The 19,370-nt window shown below is 32.4% G+C and overlaps 2 protein-coding genes across 2 annotated transcripts in view; one reads left to right on the forward strand and one right to left on the reverse strand.

Moving 5' to 3' along the window:
- LOC125863338 (cytochrome b6-f complex iron-sulfur subunit, chloroplastic) overlaps nt 1-19,370 on the reverse strand; it is a 324,107-nt gene that overhangs the window by 218,495 nt on the left and 86,242 nt on the right. The window lies entirely within an intron of this gene.
- The window catches only part of LOC125863351 (peroxisome biogenesis protein 22-like), a 10,150-nt gene continuing 1,431 nt past the window's right edge, over nt 10,652-19,370 (forward strand). Inside the window, exons 1-6 of the mRNA XM_049543542.1 lie at nt 10,652-10,772; nt 12,786-13,022; nt 13,103-13,150; nt 17,258-17,314; nt 17,389-17,490; nt 18,267-18,332. Coding sequence (XP_049399499.1) covers nt 10,680-10,772; nt 12,786-13,022; nt 13,103-13,150; nt 17,258-17,314; nt 17,389-17,490; nt 18,267-18,332 — 603 coding nt within the window. The 5' untranslated portion in view covers nt 10,652-10,679. The remainder of the gene's footprint in view (nt 10,773-12,785; nt 13,023-13,102; nt 13,151-17,257; nt 17,315-17,388; nt 17,491-18,266; nt 18,333-19,370) is intronic.

A 19,370-nucleotide genomic window follows, 5' to 3' on the forward strand; every position in this document is an offset into this window, starting at 1 on the left:
ACCAATAATTGAAACTATTTGATCTGTTTGAGCAATGTACACCACAAGCCCTTTTGTCTTTTTCTTTCTTTAATTTGTGGGAATTATTTTAAACTCAGACTAATTTGAATTAGAGTCGAAAAATTTCACTTTGAAAAATAAAGTATTTTCAACCAAAAGCAACTCCATTCGATTATAGTTCTCAAATTCAAAATCTTTAATTAAGAATGAAACAATATTTATCATAATTTTTTGGTGTTCACTAATTCTCTCTTTAATAATTTTGATTACAACCCTTTGTCTTGTCGATCCACATGCATGGTTAAGAAAGTGCTTTAAAATATTGCAATTATAAACTATACTTTAAGAACTCTCATAATTTACTTAGCTCAGTTTAATTAATAAAATAAAGAACAAATAAGTGCATGAAAAATTATTCAAAATAGCTAAACAGTGACCCTCAAGTCCTATATAGTGTCAATGTTGTCTTTCCAATGAATTTCATGGGGAAAAGACTCTATAAATATAGATTAGAAAAACAGGTAGGGTTTTTAGGTTTGGGTTTATTAGTAAAAAAATAAAATGGGTATTATTATTTTTAATTGAAGTGAAATAAGTGATTTCTCTTTCGTCTAAGATGTCTAACCGCCGCACCGATCATTCGGGAGGAGGCGGGACACTGCGAGGTGGGTAGTTTATCTGGGGTGGATGTCTCCTATTGAGTAACAGAGGTGTGTGAAGCAACGATAAAATATTGCTATGTCAGCTAGCTGGTAAAAGACTTGATGACTTTATAGGTAAAATAACAGAAATAGTAATTTTTCTTTTGTTACAAAATAAAGAAAAGTAATATTATGTATGAAATAACAAAAATAAAGTGACATTTCTATTATTTTAAAAAACTAAAAATATAATTAACTTTCTTGCATAATTTCTATTAGCCAAGTGACATTTAGGGGTGTATGTAGACTACCTTAAATTATGCGGCACAATTTAAAGTTAGTGTATTTATTTATAGGCTGAGATCAAATTTGAATATTTATTTTTATAGTCTTTTCATTTCAAAAGAAGTGAATTGTTGAAATATTAAGATATTAATTAGACATTATTTTCCATTTTTACTATTTTTTATTATTATTAAATTACTTTTTAGAATAACTAAACTCTCATCATAATTTAGTCCAATACTAATTAAGCAATTAAAATTTCTCGAACTAATCACATAGAAAATTCAATTGAAAGATAAAGATAGATAAAAATTCTAAACTTATTTTAAAAATTAAACAATTAAATTAATTTAAACTATAAAAAATACTTCAACAATTCACTTACTTCAAAATAAAGAGAATAATATATTTTTTTAAAATTAATAAATTTTAAATTTTAAAATTCGTCCCCCACACTACTTTTCATATAACAAGGACAAGTGTCAATATTATCTTTTCTTCCAATGACAATAAATTTCCTGTGAATAAGCAAACACACCCTACACTCCTAATAAAACACTCTATAAATACCCCCTTTGCCATTTTCTTCACTCATATCTTAGAAATTATTTCATTTCCTCCCAAAAAAAAAAAAAAAAACTTAGAAAGATGTGCAATGGAAGAAGAGAAATAGAAGAAGAAAAAATAGAGCAAGACAATATTATTGTTTGTGAACTTTGTAAATCAGAAGCCTATGTATATTGTGAAGCAGATAATGCATTTCTTTGTAGAAAATGTGATAAATTAGTACATACTGCTAATTTCTTGGCTCAAAGGCATATAAGGTGTATTCTTTGTGGAATTTGCAAGAGATTAACAAAGAGGTATTTGATTGGAGTTTCATATGAAGTCATTCTTCTAAAAGTTGTTAGATGGAATAATTTAGATGAGGAAAATTGTTCAACAAAAGTGAAAGAACCTTTTTTGTTTCTCTAATTATTGTTATAGTTTTTTTCTTTTAATGGAATTTGGATTTTTCATGATATGAAGGACAAGTTGATGTATGAGCTCTGTTTTTTTCTCTTGGGATCTTCACTTAAATTGTCCATTGATTTAATGTTTACTTTTTTCTAGCTAATAAACATAGATTATATTAATATCATTTGGTAAGATTGTTTCATTAATTTATTATGTAGATGGTTACAAGTATTAATTAGTTTTGAATTGTTTGTTCCACAATTTATACGATAATGATATGATAAGTTAGTCTATATATATATGTGTGTGTGGTGCTAATTAATTTCATGAGATTACTTTGACTCTCCCATCCCATACCAAACAACCTCATATATACTCCTATTTTAATTTGTTTGTCTGATTTTAATTTGATAAAGTTTAAGAAAGTATACAATTTTAAATCTTCATGTGGTGTAAAATGGAAGATGCGTAGAATGTATAAAAATGTTCTTTAATCTTACAATCTTAAACATGTTCAGTAGAAACTTTAAATTTAAAAATTGTAAAAAATAAAATGACATTTTTTTAATGGATCAATAAGACAAACAAATTAATCGGTGAAAGTACATATTTTACCTGAATTATACCTATTATATATATGTCATTTTCTTTTTAGTTTAAGCGATCTGATAAATTGCTAACCTTTGAGAAGGATTTTTATTGTTTTATTCAATGGGGACCCCTGTAGAATTAATCAGACTAATTAGAGATAGTGTTATCGAACCTAATTCGTAAGAAAATAATAATAATAATTAAAAAAAAAAAACCATTTTGGTAACGGTAAGAGCATATATATACATGTAACTTCAATTATTAACGGTAAGAGCATACGTAACTTTACAACCAGTCTTCGACTCAAGTAACTTCAATTATTAACAGAGGGTAAATTATTACATTTTGCATAGTTTAGGGACAGTAAAGAAATAGAAACACTGGGAAAGCCAAAAAGCAGAGGTAGAAAAGTGTTTTTTTTATTTAATTGTATTAATTTGCCCAGTTTTTTTTTTTTAAAAAAAATTGGCCATGTTTTATGCAGTTGACATTGGAATTTTTTAAGCCATGATTCAATAACATTGATTAATAAGTACTAGCAAATAAGGACCCTACTATCATGAAAACATAATAATTATTTTTTTGGTAAAACAAGATACTTATATTAACAATTTAATATGCATCATGAAAACATAATTATGTGTTGATGTACAATGACAAAATTATGAGGTTCTAAACAATTATTATAAAGCTTTATCTCAAATCAATCTCCAGATATGTTTTTCCAATTATTGTTCAGTGAAATTAATTTGGAGTAACTAGTAAGGATTAAATTAAGTTTCAAAAAAGAAACATACTAGGAGTGTCATTATACATATACTCACATTTAATTAAGAACTTTATATCTCTTTGACTGTTTTGACCAGTACTATTAGCTTTGGCTTAAAAGACCTTATGAATTTGTCTTTTGGGGATGTCATTATCGAGGTAAAAAATGTGTGTATCATATAAATTTATGTTATATAAAATTATTTATTTTCATATCATATTTCAACTTAAAATTCGCCTAAAATATTACACGTTCCCCTTCTTCTTGTCAGTCCTTCGCATACTAGCTTTCGTGGGACCGGCCCGAGTCATGGGCATCACACTCTTCATGTTTCTTCTCTATTATTGCACTTCATAATCTCATGTATTATTAACAAAAATGATATAGTAATGGGCTTGCTATAATGCTATTACCAAAAATAAAATGAAAAGAGTATTATTTCTATATTAATAGTTCAATATCTGCTTCTTGACATGACACATCTCTGCAGAAATAAACGAAAAAAAGGTTCCCTTCATATTCCATTATAAGTGCTCAAAACTTCCATTTGGGGAAATATAATAACAAGGGCTATACCTAGTGTTGAATTGTGTGATCACCTCATTTAAAAGTTTAAGCTTTTAGAGAAGATACATTTTTAATTACGTATTAAGCACGTGAAAGTACTTTTTAAAATGATAATCAACAAGGATGAGAGTTGAATTCATAACGCTTGTCTACTATGATATCATGTTTGATTGTTTAACCAAGGAAATTATCGGAAACAAATTCTCTATCACCCAAGGTAGGAGGAAGGTCTACGTACACATGACTATCCTCCCCATACCTCACTTATGCTTTGTAGGATTACACTGAATTTGTCGTAATTGTCTAAGCAACATAGCACCCTTGTATCATATTCAAGAACAGAGTATTTTAAAAGCATTTTCAAACAGGTTGATAGTTCAAATTTTCAAAAAAGCATATAGCACAGTGCGTCTGCTTGGATTGGTTTCACTATCGCTCCTATATAGGGTAGGTCTATTTCAAAAAAAAAGGGGCCCTTTTCAGTTTTGAATACCTACTGAGACTTCAATTTTATATATATATATATTTAAAATTTAGCCTTGGTAAGCTAAATTTTAGATACAAGTGAGAAAACAAAAATCTTCACAAGCTAAATTTCTGACAAAATTATTTGAAAGTTTGGCCGCAATAAATGGTGATTTAAAAGATCAAAAACACACTTAAATATCTTGATTTTCTGAATTTCATATCTGAACTATCAGGTGCGTGAATTTTCTATTTGAATTATCACAAAATATTTATCGAAACACACATGAACTATCAATTATTCAATCATATTTTAAATATATAAAAGAAATAAACAACTGATAATTCAAAACTCAAAAAATCAACATACTTTTAAACCTGTTTTTAACCTTACAAACTTTGTACACAGATTCTTATATCTTCAATTTCATATATAGTACTACTAGGCAAATTACCTGTGCTTCGCACGGAATTGAACTATTTTATTAAGCTTACATATGATCATTCCATAATATTCATATTTTTGATACATACACTACATAGTCGAGACCATTTTATCTTAAGGCAAAGCGTTCCTCCAAAATCTTTAAGTGCTATATTTTTTAATTTTTGTTATAAAAAAATTATGATTCATAGTGAAATTTAAGTATAGGAAAGAAGTCTAAGAAAATCTCCATAGAAATAGTTAGTCAGAAGTAATGAAATTTGCAAAATTCCAAAAAGTTATAAAGAACAACATCAGACATTAAAGAAGAGACTAAAAAGTCTCGAACAACAACACTCCCAAGTAAAGTGGAACATCACGTCCATACAAGAACATAATTAACTAAAATCAAATTGTAGACCTTCAACTCCTTTCTAATGAACCTCCGTCAATCTGTTTTTATTATAGTATGACGTATCATATATATGTTAAAAGTGACCCTAAAATTGTTAGTATCATAAATGTTTTTCCTCATTGTCTCAGAATAGTCATTACTATTGTTTAGGTTTCATATGATCACCGGCCCCAACTTATTTGGAACTGAACCATAATTATTGTTATGGTTATAGTATGCAGTTACAAAGAATCAATGTGATTATCAACCAAGTAGTAGGTGTCATCTGAATGAAACTGTTCACAATTAGATATTCTAAACCAAAATTTTGACACATAACATATTAAAATCTCACAGCATAATTTTGTGAGCACTTGAACTCACAAATATCCACAAATAATAATAAAGACAACCTTACTTTCCTAGCAATGAAGAAGAAAAAGGCATGTTGCTAACATATTTTTCAAAAAGATAGTCTATCGGGCTGTATCCAAGTTTACAGTTCACAAATTTAATTGATATAATCCAAAACAAAGAGTTGTCACTTCTTTATTAAAAAAACAAAAAAACTTTATCAAAATAAAGAGTTATCACTACAGTAAAAATGTTTTTTAATGGCAATTAATAGCTTAACTGTCGCTAAATATGTATTTTAACAGGCAATTGGTACTCTCTATAAATGTCCCTAAAGTTTATAACAACATTGAATTTAATGACAATTAATTAATATCGGTAAAGGCTCAAGCACTCTTCGTTAATGTGCATATTTATTGCCTATAAAAAATATTTTTGTTATAGTGTATTTTGGACATTTGTTTGTTTCAAGAAAACTTGATCTCTTATTATACCCAAAAAGAAGAGACAAAGAAATATGAAAATTACTTAACTTACGACAAAAGAGGTTGACTAATTGTGTCTATACTAATATTCTAGGAAGAGTTCAATGACATACAAATTGTTTGTACCTAAGAAAAATCAATTAAAATAATATATTAATTGTGGCAAGCAAGAGAGCAATTTGTTTGGTTCTTTTAACAAACTTCATCATTGGTTCTATATTAGTTATCACATATTTTTTGTTGTGTGCTATCAAATATAGCACAACCCACAAGCAATTTTTCCAAAAAGTATATGAAAAAACCTGTAGAAAGGGACAAAAGAGAAGATAAATTTTCAATCATCTTTGCTAAAAATTTTAACAGAGTAAAAGAAAAGTCACCAAAATAGAAAAAAGAAATTGTCATAATTACATGAATCACTATGACTTATAGTAAAGATTAAGCTCCATGAAATAGGAGGAAGAAAACTTTGAGGAATGAAACAAACTTCATAAGAAACTTAATTAATGTATTTGAATTCGACTACCCTACAGCGAAAAAACACCTACAAATAATAGTGGCAGGAAATCCCTCTATTTATAGAAAACAAATGGTAGTGTGAACAAATGTGTAATATCTCGCAATTTAAAATAACTAGGAAGAAGCTAATAATTGGAAATAGTCATTTTTGGAAAGAATGAAAATCTGGAAATTTGTTTAAGTTAGGAAAAGTTGAGTTTTGGTCAACTTCAAACGGTCATAACACCTAGCTCAGGATGAGTTAGGTGCACTTCCAGATATGGTTGGAAAGCTCTTGGAATGATCTTTCCAACTCCGCTGAGTTTGCGCGATTCAGAGTTTGTATGAGTAAGTTATGCTCTTTGGAAGTTGGGCTGTTGGATTAAGGAATAAAGTCTAATCCGGATTTTGGAAGGGTAATTTAGTATTTTCCTTACCTAATTATTCTAATTCGTTTTTAGGAGTTTAATTGGGATAAAGTCAGATTTTAGTCAGTTTTAGAAAAGTGAATTTCACTCTAGGGCTTGGAGAAGTGGAGAAAGGAGAAGAACGTTCAAGATTTGTCGATTTCGTCAAGGATAGCTTGTGGATTTCGTCGGGGTGATCCCTACAAGGTATGTGAGATCACATAGTGTTGGGTTAGTTCGTCCATGCACCAACCATGATTCAATTCAGCGAATTTAAGTCTTTGAAAGTTTAGAAATTGAGTTCTTGATGAGCATTGTTGAAAGTTTCGTTGAATTCTTGTGGATTGTGCTGTTGAAGTTTCTTGATGATTTGATTCATGTTTTCGGGTGTGATTTTGAGTTGAATCTATTGTATATTGAGGGCATTAATGATTCTAAGTGTTTGGGGAAAGAACCAAGTGAAATTAGAGGGTTTAGAGTTGAAAAATGAAGAAGAAAGTTTGGAGTTTTCTGGGGAGGGGACTAGGGCGTCGCGCCTCCCAGAGCGCCACAAAACTTCCTCTGAACTTTGGGCTCTGGCGCGCCGCGCCAGCCAGAGTGCCACAACAAGCTCTCTGAACTTTGAGGGCTGGCGCCCCACGCCTCTCAGAGCGCCAGGGACGCCAGTTCTCCCCATTTCTTCCCCACCTTTTTGTACTTGTTCCTTAGCAATGTACCTATGTTTTCTAGTTGATTCCAACACTCTAAGGTATATCTAAACATCATGAAATCATCCATAAACATGAGATCATGAACCTTGAATCCATAATCCAATTCAAGGAAAGTTAAGATCAAAGTCCAGAGAAGTTAAGAGTCAAGTCTAGAAGTTAAGAAGCAAGCCAAAGCAAAGTTTATAAAGTTTTCCAAAGTCTTTAACAAACGTTTTAACTTTGTTTTAAGACTTAAGTTTCAAGTTAAGCAAAGAGTAAATAGTTGAGTTCATTTCTCAAAAAGCTATAAGGGAACTAAGTATTCCTAAAGAGTTTATAAATGTTTTTCACATTTGAGTAAGAAAAGGGAATATCGATTCCAAGAGAGCTTTTAAGCTAAGTTTTGAGTAATTATCTCAAACTAAAGAAAGAAGTTTGCTTTTAAAACATATGAGCTAAGTATATTTTGGGAGTAGTATTGAGCACCGATATGGGGATGCGAGTTCATACTAACTCAAGTCTCCATAAACCATGTAGCCATCATGGGTAGTAAAAGATCATACTTTTTAAATGAATCCTTAAGATGCTTTTAGTATAGACTAGTGGATCCACTAAGTTAAGCGCTCTATATGACTGCAAAGTATATGACAGTTCTGGCAGCGTGGGCAAGACGTTGTATCACCACTTAGGCTTATAGTGGTGGTTGTCTGTTAGAGAAACTCCCACAGAAACTATATTACTTTATTATATGAGTAAAGTTGAGTTTATAATTGCATTTTCTTTAACAAACTAAGTTGCTTTTACTGTTTTACAAAGCTTTTCATATATTGCATGTGTTTCATTACTTTATTTTACGTTAAGTATTCATGAGTTGAGAAGAGCCAATGTAAGTGTTTCTTTGAGATTCCTTTCAAGCTTAAGTTGTGTTTAGCATTCCAACTCGCATACTCGTACATTCAATGTACTGATACTAGTTGGCCTGCATCGTTTTATGATGCAGACGCAGGTAACCAGGATCAGTATCCAGCACCTCGTTGATTAGGTTCAGCACTCAGAGTCAGTTGGTGAGCCTCCTTGCTTCCGGATGGCTCCTTTTTACCTTGATTTTCTAGTTATCAGTTGTTAGGATGATCGGGGGTCCTGTCCCGACATCCCTCCTTGTTTTAGAGGCTTCACAGACAGTTAGTAGTTCAGTTGTCTTTACTTTATCATTCAGATCTTGTTTAAAGACTTCAGTTGCCATTTTGGCTAAGTGTTATTTCTCTTTAAAGTTATGTTTTGAGATTATCTTGTTAAGTTAAATCTTCCGTTGAGTTAAGTAAGCTAGGCCAAGGGTTTGCTTGGGGCCAGCAATGGTACTCGAGTGCCAGCCACGTCTGGGGTGTAGACTCGGGAAATGACAAAATGCTTAGTGTGCCTTATCGGAAAGGTCACAACTCTTTGGAAAAGTAACAACCCTTCGGTCACAAATTTAATTGAAATAATCAAAAAGAAAGAGTTGTCACTTCTTTATAAAAGAAAACAAAAAACTTTATCAAAATAAAGAGTTATCACTATAGTAAAAATGATATTTAACGACAATTAATAGCTTAACTGTCGCTAAATATGTATTTTCACAGGCAATTGGTACTCTTTATAAATGTCCCAAAAGTTTATAGCAACATTGAATCTAATGACAATTAATTAATATCAGTAAAGGCTCAAGCACTCTTTGTTAACGTGCATATTTATTGCCTATAAAAATTATTTTGGTTATAGTGTATTTGGACATTTGTTTGTTTCAAGAAAACTTGATCTCTTATTATGCCCAAAAAGAAGAGACAGAGAAATATGACAAATTACCTAACTTGCGACTAAAAAGTTGACTACTTGTGTCTATACTAATATTCTAGGAAGAGTGCAATGACATACGAATTGTTTGTACCTAAGAAAAATCAATCAAATAATATACTAATTGTGGCAAGCAAGAGAGCAATTTGTTTGGATCTTTAAACAAACTTCATCATTGGTTCCGTATTAGTTATCACATATTTGTTATTGTGTGCTATCAAATATAGAACAACCCACAAGCAATTTTTCCAAAAAGTATATGAAAAAACATGTAGAAAGGGACAAAAGAGAAGATAAGTTTTTAATCATCTTTGCTGAAATTTTTAACAGAGTAAAAGAAAAGTCACCAAAATAGTAAAAAGAAATTGTTATAATTACATGAATCACTATGACTTATAGTAAAGATTAAGCTCCATGAAATAGGAGGAAGAAAACTTTGAGGAATGAAACAAACTTCGTAAGAAACTTAGTTAATGTATTTGAATTCGACTACCCTACATCGAAAAAACACCTACAAATAATAGTGGCAAGAAATCCCTCTATTTATAGAAAACAAAGGGTAGTGTGAATAAATGTTTATTGTGCTTTATCGGAAAGGTCACAACTCTTTGAAAAACTAACAACCCTTCGAAAAGGTCACAACCTTTAATAAAAGTCACAACTTTTCATGAAAAGAGAAGGCTAGTTATGAAAATAAATAAATTAAAAGGAATTCTGATTTGTGGTGGCACTACGTAGGCGGACCTAGGGTTCTCTTATATATATGTATATATATATATAAATGTGTGATACTCCCTCTGTCCCAATTTATGTGACACTTCTCATTTTTCGAGAGTCAAACAGTTTAACTTTGACCGGACATTTGCGTATGGAATCTTCAATTTTTTTGAAATGAAATTTATATATTTGTAAACTACATAAAAAGTATTATAAGTCACAATAATTAATAATTCAAAATGTTAAAAGGATCTATGAAAAACTTACGGTCAAAAATAGACTTGTTTGAATTTTGAAATGCGAAAAGTGTCACATAAAATGGACGGAGGGAGTATATGATTTGAAATTTTCTAAAATAGTCAAAACTTGTAAAATTTATAAAATAAATTTCGGTTACGACTTAAATGCTGGTCCTAATATTGGCCAACCATGAAAATAGATGTATCCTTTTTCCTACCTTTTTTCTTCTTCTTCAATCGAAGCTTCCTCTGCAAGATCGATTTCTTCTAGAACATTCTGCAACAGCGGAGAACTTGATCAATCTTCATCGGCTCCACACTACCAACGAATCACTGAATTCTCTCAACTTTGAAGATTTCAGAGGTTATGGCTGATTCCTCCAAGGACGATTTCCTCCAGCTCCTCAAGAGAATTGGGGCATTTCTTACTCTCAAGATTTCTAATCTCTCACAAACACTGGTTTTTTCCTCTCTCTCGCTCTCGCGCTTGTTATTTGGAATTTAATTTTTGATCCTTTTTGGTGAAATTGAGGAATTAATTTTATATTATTGTGTTATATGAAGAGATAATGGCCAAAAACAAATTTGAACTATCAGTTTTTGGTGAGTTTCAGATCTCAACTGTCAATTGTTTGATTTTCCCAACTGAACTATCTATCACCTAGTTGAGTAGATAGTGATAATTCAGATAGGAAAATGGAACAACTCATAATTGGTCTAGTTAGCTTTGAAGTCTGTTTTGATACATGAATGCTGATAGTTGAGCTAGGAAAGGGGAACATGGTGATAGTTCAGTAGGGAAACTAAACAGTTGATAGTCGAGGTGAAATTCACAAAACAATAATAGTTTTTAGATGTGATTTTGACCATTACCTCTAATATAAACAATGGTTTTGAGGATTTAGATAGTTTTGGTTGGGAAAGTGAACAACTCATAATTGGCCTACTCTGCTTCAAGCTGTGTTTTAATACATGAATGGTGACAATTGAGCTAGAGAAGGGGAACATGGTGATAGTTCAGTAGGAAAAGGGAATGGTTGATAGTTGGGTAAGAGATAGGTGAAAAGGTGATAGTTGTGGTGTGTTTTTGACCATTACCTCTTGTATAAACAATGCTTGTGTAGTTCAGGTAGGAAAAGGGAACAACTCATAATTGTCCTAGTGAGCTTCAAGGTGTGTTTTAATACATAGATGGTGATAGTTCAAGTAAGGAGGAACATGGTGATAGTTCAGGTAGGAGAACAGTTTTTAGTTGGGGTGTGAAACTCGTGAAAAGGTGATAGTTCATGTGTGTTTTTGACCATTACCTCTTATATAAACAATGTTTGTGAAGATTCAGATAGTTTTACTGATTAATTTGTTGATTATCAGTGTTGTTAAAGGTTCGACTACCGCATGCTTAAACCCTGAAAGTAGACCCAGTGCTTCAGCTTGTTTAGGTGATGGTTTTGCCTGAACAAACGTTGGTGGAATTGTACCTAAAAAATCCATTCAGGTTAGATATGATTAGGTATTAGTGTTTAATTACATATGATTGGACCAATTCGAAGGATTATAGGTCAAGATCATATGGTTCATTGGGAATCAAAGAGGGGAGAACAAGCAGATATGGAATGCTAAATTTTGATTGTTCCACGGGTTATATCTTTGTAGGAGGCAGAACCAGTGATATAATAATTGTTAAGAAGTATTATGGCAATGGACTTTTTCTGATTAGGAATAAAATTTAGAATTTAGTATTAGGAGACCAGTTACTAGTCTAAACTAGAAACTTTTGCACATTTGCACATTTGCACATCTATCAGAAGTTTGAAATGATTTTCAGATTTGATTTGCATTGTTATAACTTCATATATTTCATTCCTTTGTAGGTTTTTTAGTTCATTTGTCTATATAATTGTTGTTCCTTTTGTAGTTATTTTTCTTGCATTACCTATATAAATCATTATTTCCCTCATTATGTGTCTTCACTAAAATCCACTGTTTATTTCTAGTTAGTACTTAAAGTCCCATCTAATATTGATGGTTTTCAACACACTTAATTTTGACAACATGATGGTAACTTTTTTCCCCGGTTCGGATCGAATTTTCTGAAAATCATTGGCTTTGGCATGACCCAGTATGTTGCACATAGTTTTAAGACAACTGCTCCATAGCCTGAGAAATATCAAATTGTAGAATTAGATGACTGCACAATGGAGTGTTTCGGGACTTCTAAAGTGTGTCTGCCAGAATTTTTTCTACCACTTGTAAAATTGAGGAAGACAATGGACACAGAACAAGCAATTCCAAAACCAATAAACTGCCATTTATCTAATTGCTTGTAGATGTAATCTTTCTATCATTCAGGAAGTAGTGTTACAATAGCTCTTTTTAAAAAACTAAAATAAATCCCATGGCATTCCAAAGAAATATGTTTTAAATGTTGTGCTACATTCTCTTAGATGGTAACATCTATTTTTTGTAAATGCAGGACTCAAGATCTGCAGGAGCTATAGCAGGTCTTGCATTTGCAATAGTATTTATCTGGAGAATATTGAGATCACCTAGTGGACCACAGAGGAGGCATCCTAAGCAACAAGCTGTTACACCTGGTAGTTCTGGTGTAAGCAGACATTTTAGTGAAAATATACCGACTTCAGAAGTTAACCCCCCTTCAGAGGATTCAAATGCACAAAATGTCATTGATGAGTTCTTTCAGCCCGTAAAGGTAGAAAAATATTTTTGATTTGCCCCTTATCCCTTCATATATAATTGGTGGATAAGTAACTTCTTCTTATTAATTTGCAGCCAACTCTCGGGCAAATAGTTAGGCAAAGATTGGGTGAGGGGAGGAAGGTATCTCTTAATGCTTCTGTTGTTACTATTTTTTAAAAATACACTTCTCTCCCATCTCCAAGGCCTTGTGGGTGCCAAGTACATATTTGATGTTCAACATACATTTATTAACTTGAGAAAAAATTGAGATCATGGGCTGCCTGAATTTGTTCCTTTTAAATAAAAAGCTTCTGTTCTTTTGAGGTGACTTTGTCAATGATTTTTTTCTTCTTTAGAATATGCAAAAAATTAAATTAAATTGGTGTTTGTCAAGGTATCTTAAGCTGTGTTTGCAAAAAAATTCTTTTTCAATACTGTTTTTTGAAGTTGTAGTTTCGGGGTGTTTCTGACGAATGTTTTCAAGAAACTCTTCATGCAAAAAGAATCATTCAAACACACCTAAAGTTTTCACAAACTTTTTTTCAATTATTGTCCAAATGCTGCTTAAATTCTGGAGATAGTTCCTGGAATAGTTTTTGTGCAAATAGGTTAAACTAGTTAAAGTGAATAGAAGGAGTTCAAATGTGAAGGATTCACCAAAGATGAGGGATTAGTGCAATGGAATCAACCAAGCGATCCACCAACAAGATTAACTATTATATTTTATTCCAATAGCATTGTCCTCTTAGGCCTGAGCCCACCACTTTGCTCTCAGTATATTTACTCAATGGTGAGTGAGTGCATGTAAATGACGACTGATCTTTTTATAAACTTAGTGCCTTAGTATGTTTATAGACATAGATTACATAGGAATAGCTTGAACATTATCTAATAGTTTTAAAATAGAATCTCCTAGGTAGGTACTTAAGTTTGCCTAAAACTAAATTACAATTTTTCGGCTTTGCCATACTGCTTTTATATTCAGTGCGCCTTCACGAGAATAGATCATTATCAGATGCTAGCAATTCATTCTTCAAAGAGGATACTGTCTTTGTATCTTTAGAGGGTCATAAACTAGAGGGTTAAGGTGAGTCTTTCCCATTGTGGGATGATTCCTACTAACCGCTATTGTGTTTTCGTATCCTTCTCTCTTTTTGTAACAACCAGACATTTTCGGGGACTGTGCTTGCCCTTAAGTACATATGTAGACATCAAAGTGAATTTTGAGTTATGCCATTTATTATAGTTTTCTTAATTTAATGATTTACATACCGAAACAAGTAATTGTAGAATATATTTGTATAATTTATACATGCATGCACTTGTGAGCATAACATACATCCTTATAATGTATGAAGTTGAGAATTAAATGAGTACGTTTTCTCAGGAAACAATGAAAAGTTAAGAAGAATCTTCTATATAATAATCTTAAAGTATGAAAATATCACTATATACTATAAATCGCGATTTCCGAATTTACCGGTTATATAAAAGACTCTTCTTAGTTTTTTGTTGTTTCTTGAGCTAATGCTTTGTGTCCCTTTTCAAAAAAGTTCTCCTAAACAGTAACGTCCATAGATGATTCAAAAAGCAGTTCTGACCCTACTTAACGCCTCCCCCAAAGATCCCTCTGTATTTTTGTTTCTCTTAATTTTTTCTACAAAAACACAATTTATATTTTCCCTTCTTTAAGCCGTTTAAAACATGAGCCGACAAAAAGTTGGCTTGGCCCCATTTCCTTCTCCTTTGCATTTTTGTCCAAAGTCACCCAGATATCAAATCATCAATCTGATGTGTGAATTTGGTGAACTAGCCACTTATTTGATTCTCTAACTAATACATTATATACATGCTACGATAAAATTCTAGGAAAGAGTGATATAACATAGACTTAAGGACACTATAAGTGTCATTGAGAATCAGTTTGTAATTATTCCCAGTAGATCCACAACAAAAGCTAGTATATTTTTGCTAAGAAGATTTAGAAAATTTATATTGAGAGGAAAAAAGATCTACACATGGTTTATCGACTTGGAGAAAGAATATGATAGAGTATCAAGAAATGTCATTTGGTGGCATAGGAAAAGAAAGGACTTCATGCTAAATATTTGAATATCATAAAAGACATGTATGAAGGACCGGCCATTAGAGGGAGAAATAGAAGAAAACATAAAGGAGTTTCCTATAAGACTATAACCATGGGTATTACACCAAGGATCCGTATTGTGCTTGTGTACTTATTTACCCAATTTATGAATGAACAAACCAACACAATCAAAGATGAGGTCTCAAGTGTGTCCACATATTTATATGTGAATTGTTAAAAGGAAAGCTATAATTGAGTAAATTTCTCAAAGTTCAAGTTAATGTCTACGTAATCCCAGAAATGGCAGGTTGCTACACTTGTAATCTATTCATTCCCTAAAATTGAACTTACTCTCACTCTCTCACTATGACATTCGTAATTTGAAAAATATGGTAGAGGACATGTGGAGTATCTTTTCTTATTCCACCCCTTTGCATCACCATGAATGAGCACAATGTGTCTCCCCTTTCAACCCATTGTCAAGAAAAGAGAGTAGTACACATCTTTTACTTGACACGCGATCATTGCTTCTTTGGTCCAATTAATGTCTTAACTTCCTAAGAATAAGTTGGTAGCCATTTAGTTTATTGAATAAAGGGGGCTTCTTTTTGTCAATGTTTTGTGCATTTGAAGTATAGTTTGGAAGTAATTAATTGGAGGCATAACTTTATGCTCCGTCTCATTTTATGTGAAGTTGTTTGGTTGGACCCTAAGTTTAAGAAACTAAGACAGGCTTTTGATATGTAAAGGAGGATCTAGGGATAGTTTCTCTTTTTTCTTCTTTTCTTTTCTTTATCTTTTGTTTATGCCCGACACACATGTGTGGAGGGACGATATGATGTAAATTTTGGATACCAGCTTTGAGCTGATGATTGATATACAAATGTTACCTTTATAAAAATAAAAAAAAATGTAAGCCAAATATATGCAAAGTACCAAAAGTATTCTTGTTTGATAAGTGATTACAAGAGTTCCACATATCTTTTAGTTTGACTCTCCTTGCCTTGTAAAAGAATAAACTTTGATATCAAGTGGGTCCAAGAAGACATTGATTACGGGTAAGACGCCAATGTTAAGATCAAATAGTTTTTGAAAAGCGAAATATCTCATTCTTTCCGGGATAGACTAGAAAGGAAAGTGTATCACACAAATAGGCGAGAGGTTGTTGTAGTAGGTTAATAGAATTATATTTTTATTATCACGTAGAAATGCACCCTGCTATTATCACAGCTACACCTCAACCCCACATTAGTTGGATTGATATAAAACACCTCTATTTCAATTCGGCTTTATTCAGGTCCTATTTTATACCAACTATGCCTCAATTCTAAAAACTAGTTTTGGTTGGCTATTTCTGTATACATTTGTACTTTTTAAAACGAATTAGAATTTCTAAAAATTAGCTTTGTAAATTTATGCTTATCACTGTAAGGACATACGAGTCATTATAACAACAAGAAGAAGTCAACAACAACATACTCAGTGGAATCCCACAGAAGGGGTCTGGGGAGGGTAGAGTGTACGTAGACCTTACCACTACCTCGTGGAGGTAGAGAGGCTGTTTCCAAAAAACCCTCGACTCAAGTGTAGCAAATCCAAGTACAAATAGTAAGAAAATAGTGAGGAAAAAAACAGAGTGCGACAATCAAAACACACTAAACAACCGACTACAAACAGTGAGGACATATGAGTCATTAACCAGAACAAAAGAGCCTGTGACAGCAACCAGACTTGTCAGCCACTAGATGCCATTGACCACACTGACTGACCAAACGTAAGTGTAACAACAATAACGACATCATGATCATATTATATAGATCCTTTGGTGTTATTGCATTTTCTTCTTAGCTAAGTCTGTGTTGAAGCCTACCCTAGCATGCACAGTTTGCACTTCTAACGGGGGTAGCCTTACGGGAACTTAGTTAGGATATAATAAAGTAATTTTCTGATTGCAACATCAAAAATAACTGAGAGAATGATGGTAGTCTCTACCTCAATTTTAAGAAAGAATGTGCTACTCAACCAAATCTTATCTGTTCAAGGTTTTGCATTCTGGCATCACTTTCCTGATTCTGTTTGACAGTGGCAGAGACTGTTTGTTTTTATTTTTGTCACAGTAGCATACATAACTTGGACAATCTGCATATTATTTCACTTTACAGGTAACATGTCGGTTGCTTGGAGTAATTCTGGAGGAAACGAGCCCAGAGGAACTACAGGTTATTATTATTTTTGTTGATTGTGCAACAATTTTAAACATGCAGTTGACAATGTTTTTACTTTTCCTTTGCAGAAACAAGCTACTGTTCGATCCTCCGCGCTTGAAGTGTTGCTCGAAATCACCAAATTTTGTGATCTTTATCTCATGGAGAGAGTACTTGATGACGAAAGTGAAGTTAGTGCTCACTCTATTATATTCCATCTGTATGTTGATTAGTAGTTGCTAGAGATCTAATCCCTTTTAAAAAAATTTATCTTCATTGCCTGACTCAGAGCGGATAATTTTGGGGGTCAGATGCCATTTGATGCCTTTTTCAAAATGAAAAGGAAAAGGCTGTCATTGTTGATTGGCTTTGTATGCCAAATAAAATTGGCTTCTGAACTGATCCCTAAATTTAAAATCTAAAAGATAAAAAAGACGGATCTTTGATGCTAAATCTTAAGTAACTCTAAAAGAATAGTTGCCTAAGCAATACACTCTTCTCTCTCTGTTTTTATTTTCTTGGGAAAACTTGCATCACATTAATTAATCATCACACGCATTAACCAACATTCATCGTTTACTTGTTTAGTAGAACATTTTCACTTGCTAATCTGCATAATTTAACAAAATAGCTTTCTTTGGTATTAAGTCAAACTAAAATGTGATAAGATGACAAGTTACCTTTTCAAAAAAAAAAAAAAAAAAAAAAAAAAAAGTGATAAGATGACCATGTTTGAGCTTCTTTTGGGTTTCTCCTTTCTGAACATCTGGTCTTGTCTACTATTTCATGACTTCATGAAGTTCTCATATTCGGTGCATGATTCATTTCTTAGCACCCACTATCCTATATGGTGCACCTTGGCTGCAGTGTTGATCCACGCTCATTCAGTTTTTATGAGTAATCTGCATTTGTATCAACACATTCTTTTTCTTGCATACATATTCTTGAAATGTACGAATATTTGCAGAAAAAGGTCCTACTGGCTTTAGAAGATGCTGGAGTGTTTACATCTGGTGGCATAGTCAAAGACAAGGTAACAACTAATCATTGTTCAACTGCCAACGGAAGTCAAAATCCGTTTATAATACTTTCATGGAGCTCTTGTTATTATGTTTGTTTTACAATGGGTGATCTCTGCAACTTTTAATCTCAACCATGCGTGTGTGAATATTTTTCCTTCTGTCTGCATATTAGCATCCTCATCCTGGACGAGATGATTTATTCTTCCAACGGCTCTGCAGTTCTGGATGTGTGATCTTTATCTTGTAACATAAGCTAATGTCCTCTGCTATGGAGAAGTTAATATTCATTTCCTTTTAATTGTAGTACAAAAGTCTCCCCTGAGGTTTTGGTTTGTAAAATATATGTTCCTTGTGGATTTCTAGTACTACGTTAACGTCCTAGTCCCTTCTTTAAAGTTGTGTAGCACAACTGTTCTTTTAATTTATAGGGGACAAGTTTAACCTATATACTTAAACTTTCTTTTTTTCAGAAAAATGGCATTCTCATAATTTGTTGGGTCATGAATATAATCTTACCATCCTCTTTGCAACTATATTCCTTTATGCTCTTACACACTTAAAAGATAGGCCCAATACATCGACAGAGCTTAAAACTTTCACATTTTTTCCATTTTGGTACCTCATCATCATACCTATTGAAAACTTAATGCTTCCAAAACTGTCTATTAAGCACAAATTTTACAGATCCACGCCAACAACAAATGTGTGACTTTCACTCTCTTTTGATCCTGCAGCTTGGCCAGTCAAACCTCTAAAAAAATACATTGTCATCAACAAAAAAAAATAAGGAACAAATTTTCCCAAACAATAGAATTTGGTATCTCAGCCAACCCACTCTCATCATCTGGAACACCATCCATCACCTCTCCACACCATTACACCACCTCTAGACTACTAGATTTTTATCTTTCTCCACGGTGGCTTCACCAAAAACAGCCAGTAGACGCAACAACAAACAATTTGCCAGCATCACCCACTGGACCATTTTCACAACCGGAAAATTGTATCACACTCTTCCTTTGCAAGGTATATATACACAGGTCTCTCCC

Source organism: Solanum stenotomum, chromosome 4 (genome assembly GCF_019186545.1).
Source record: "Solanum stenotomum isolate F172 chromosome 4, ASM1918654v1, whole genome shotgun sequence".
In the NCBI taxonomy this organism is placed as follows: domain Eukaryota; kingdom Viridiplantae; phylum Streptophyta; class Magnoliopsida; order Solanales; family Solanaceae; genus Solanum; species Solanum stenotomum.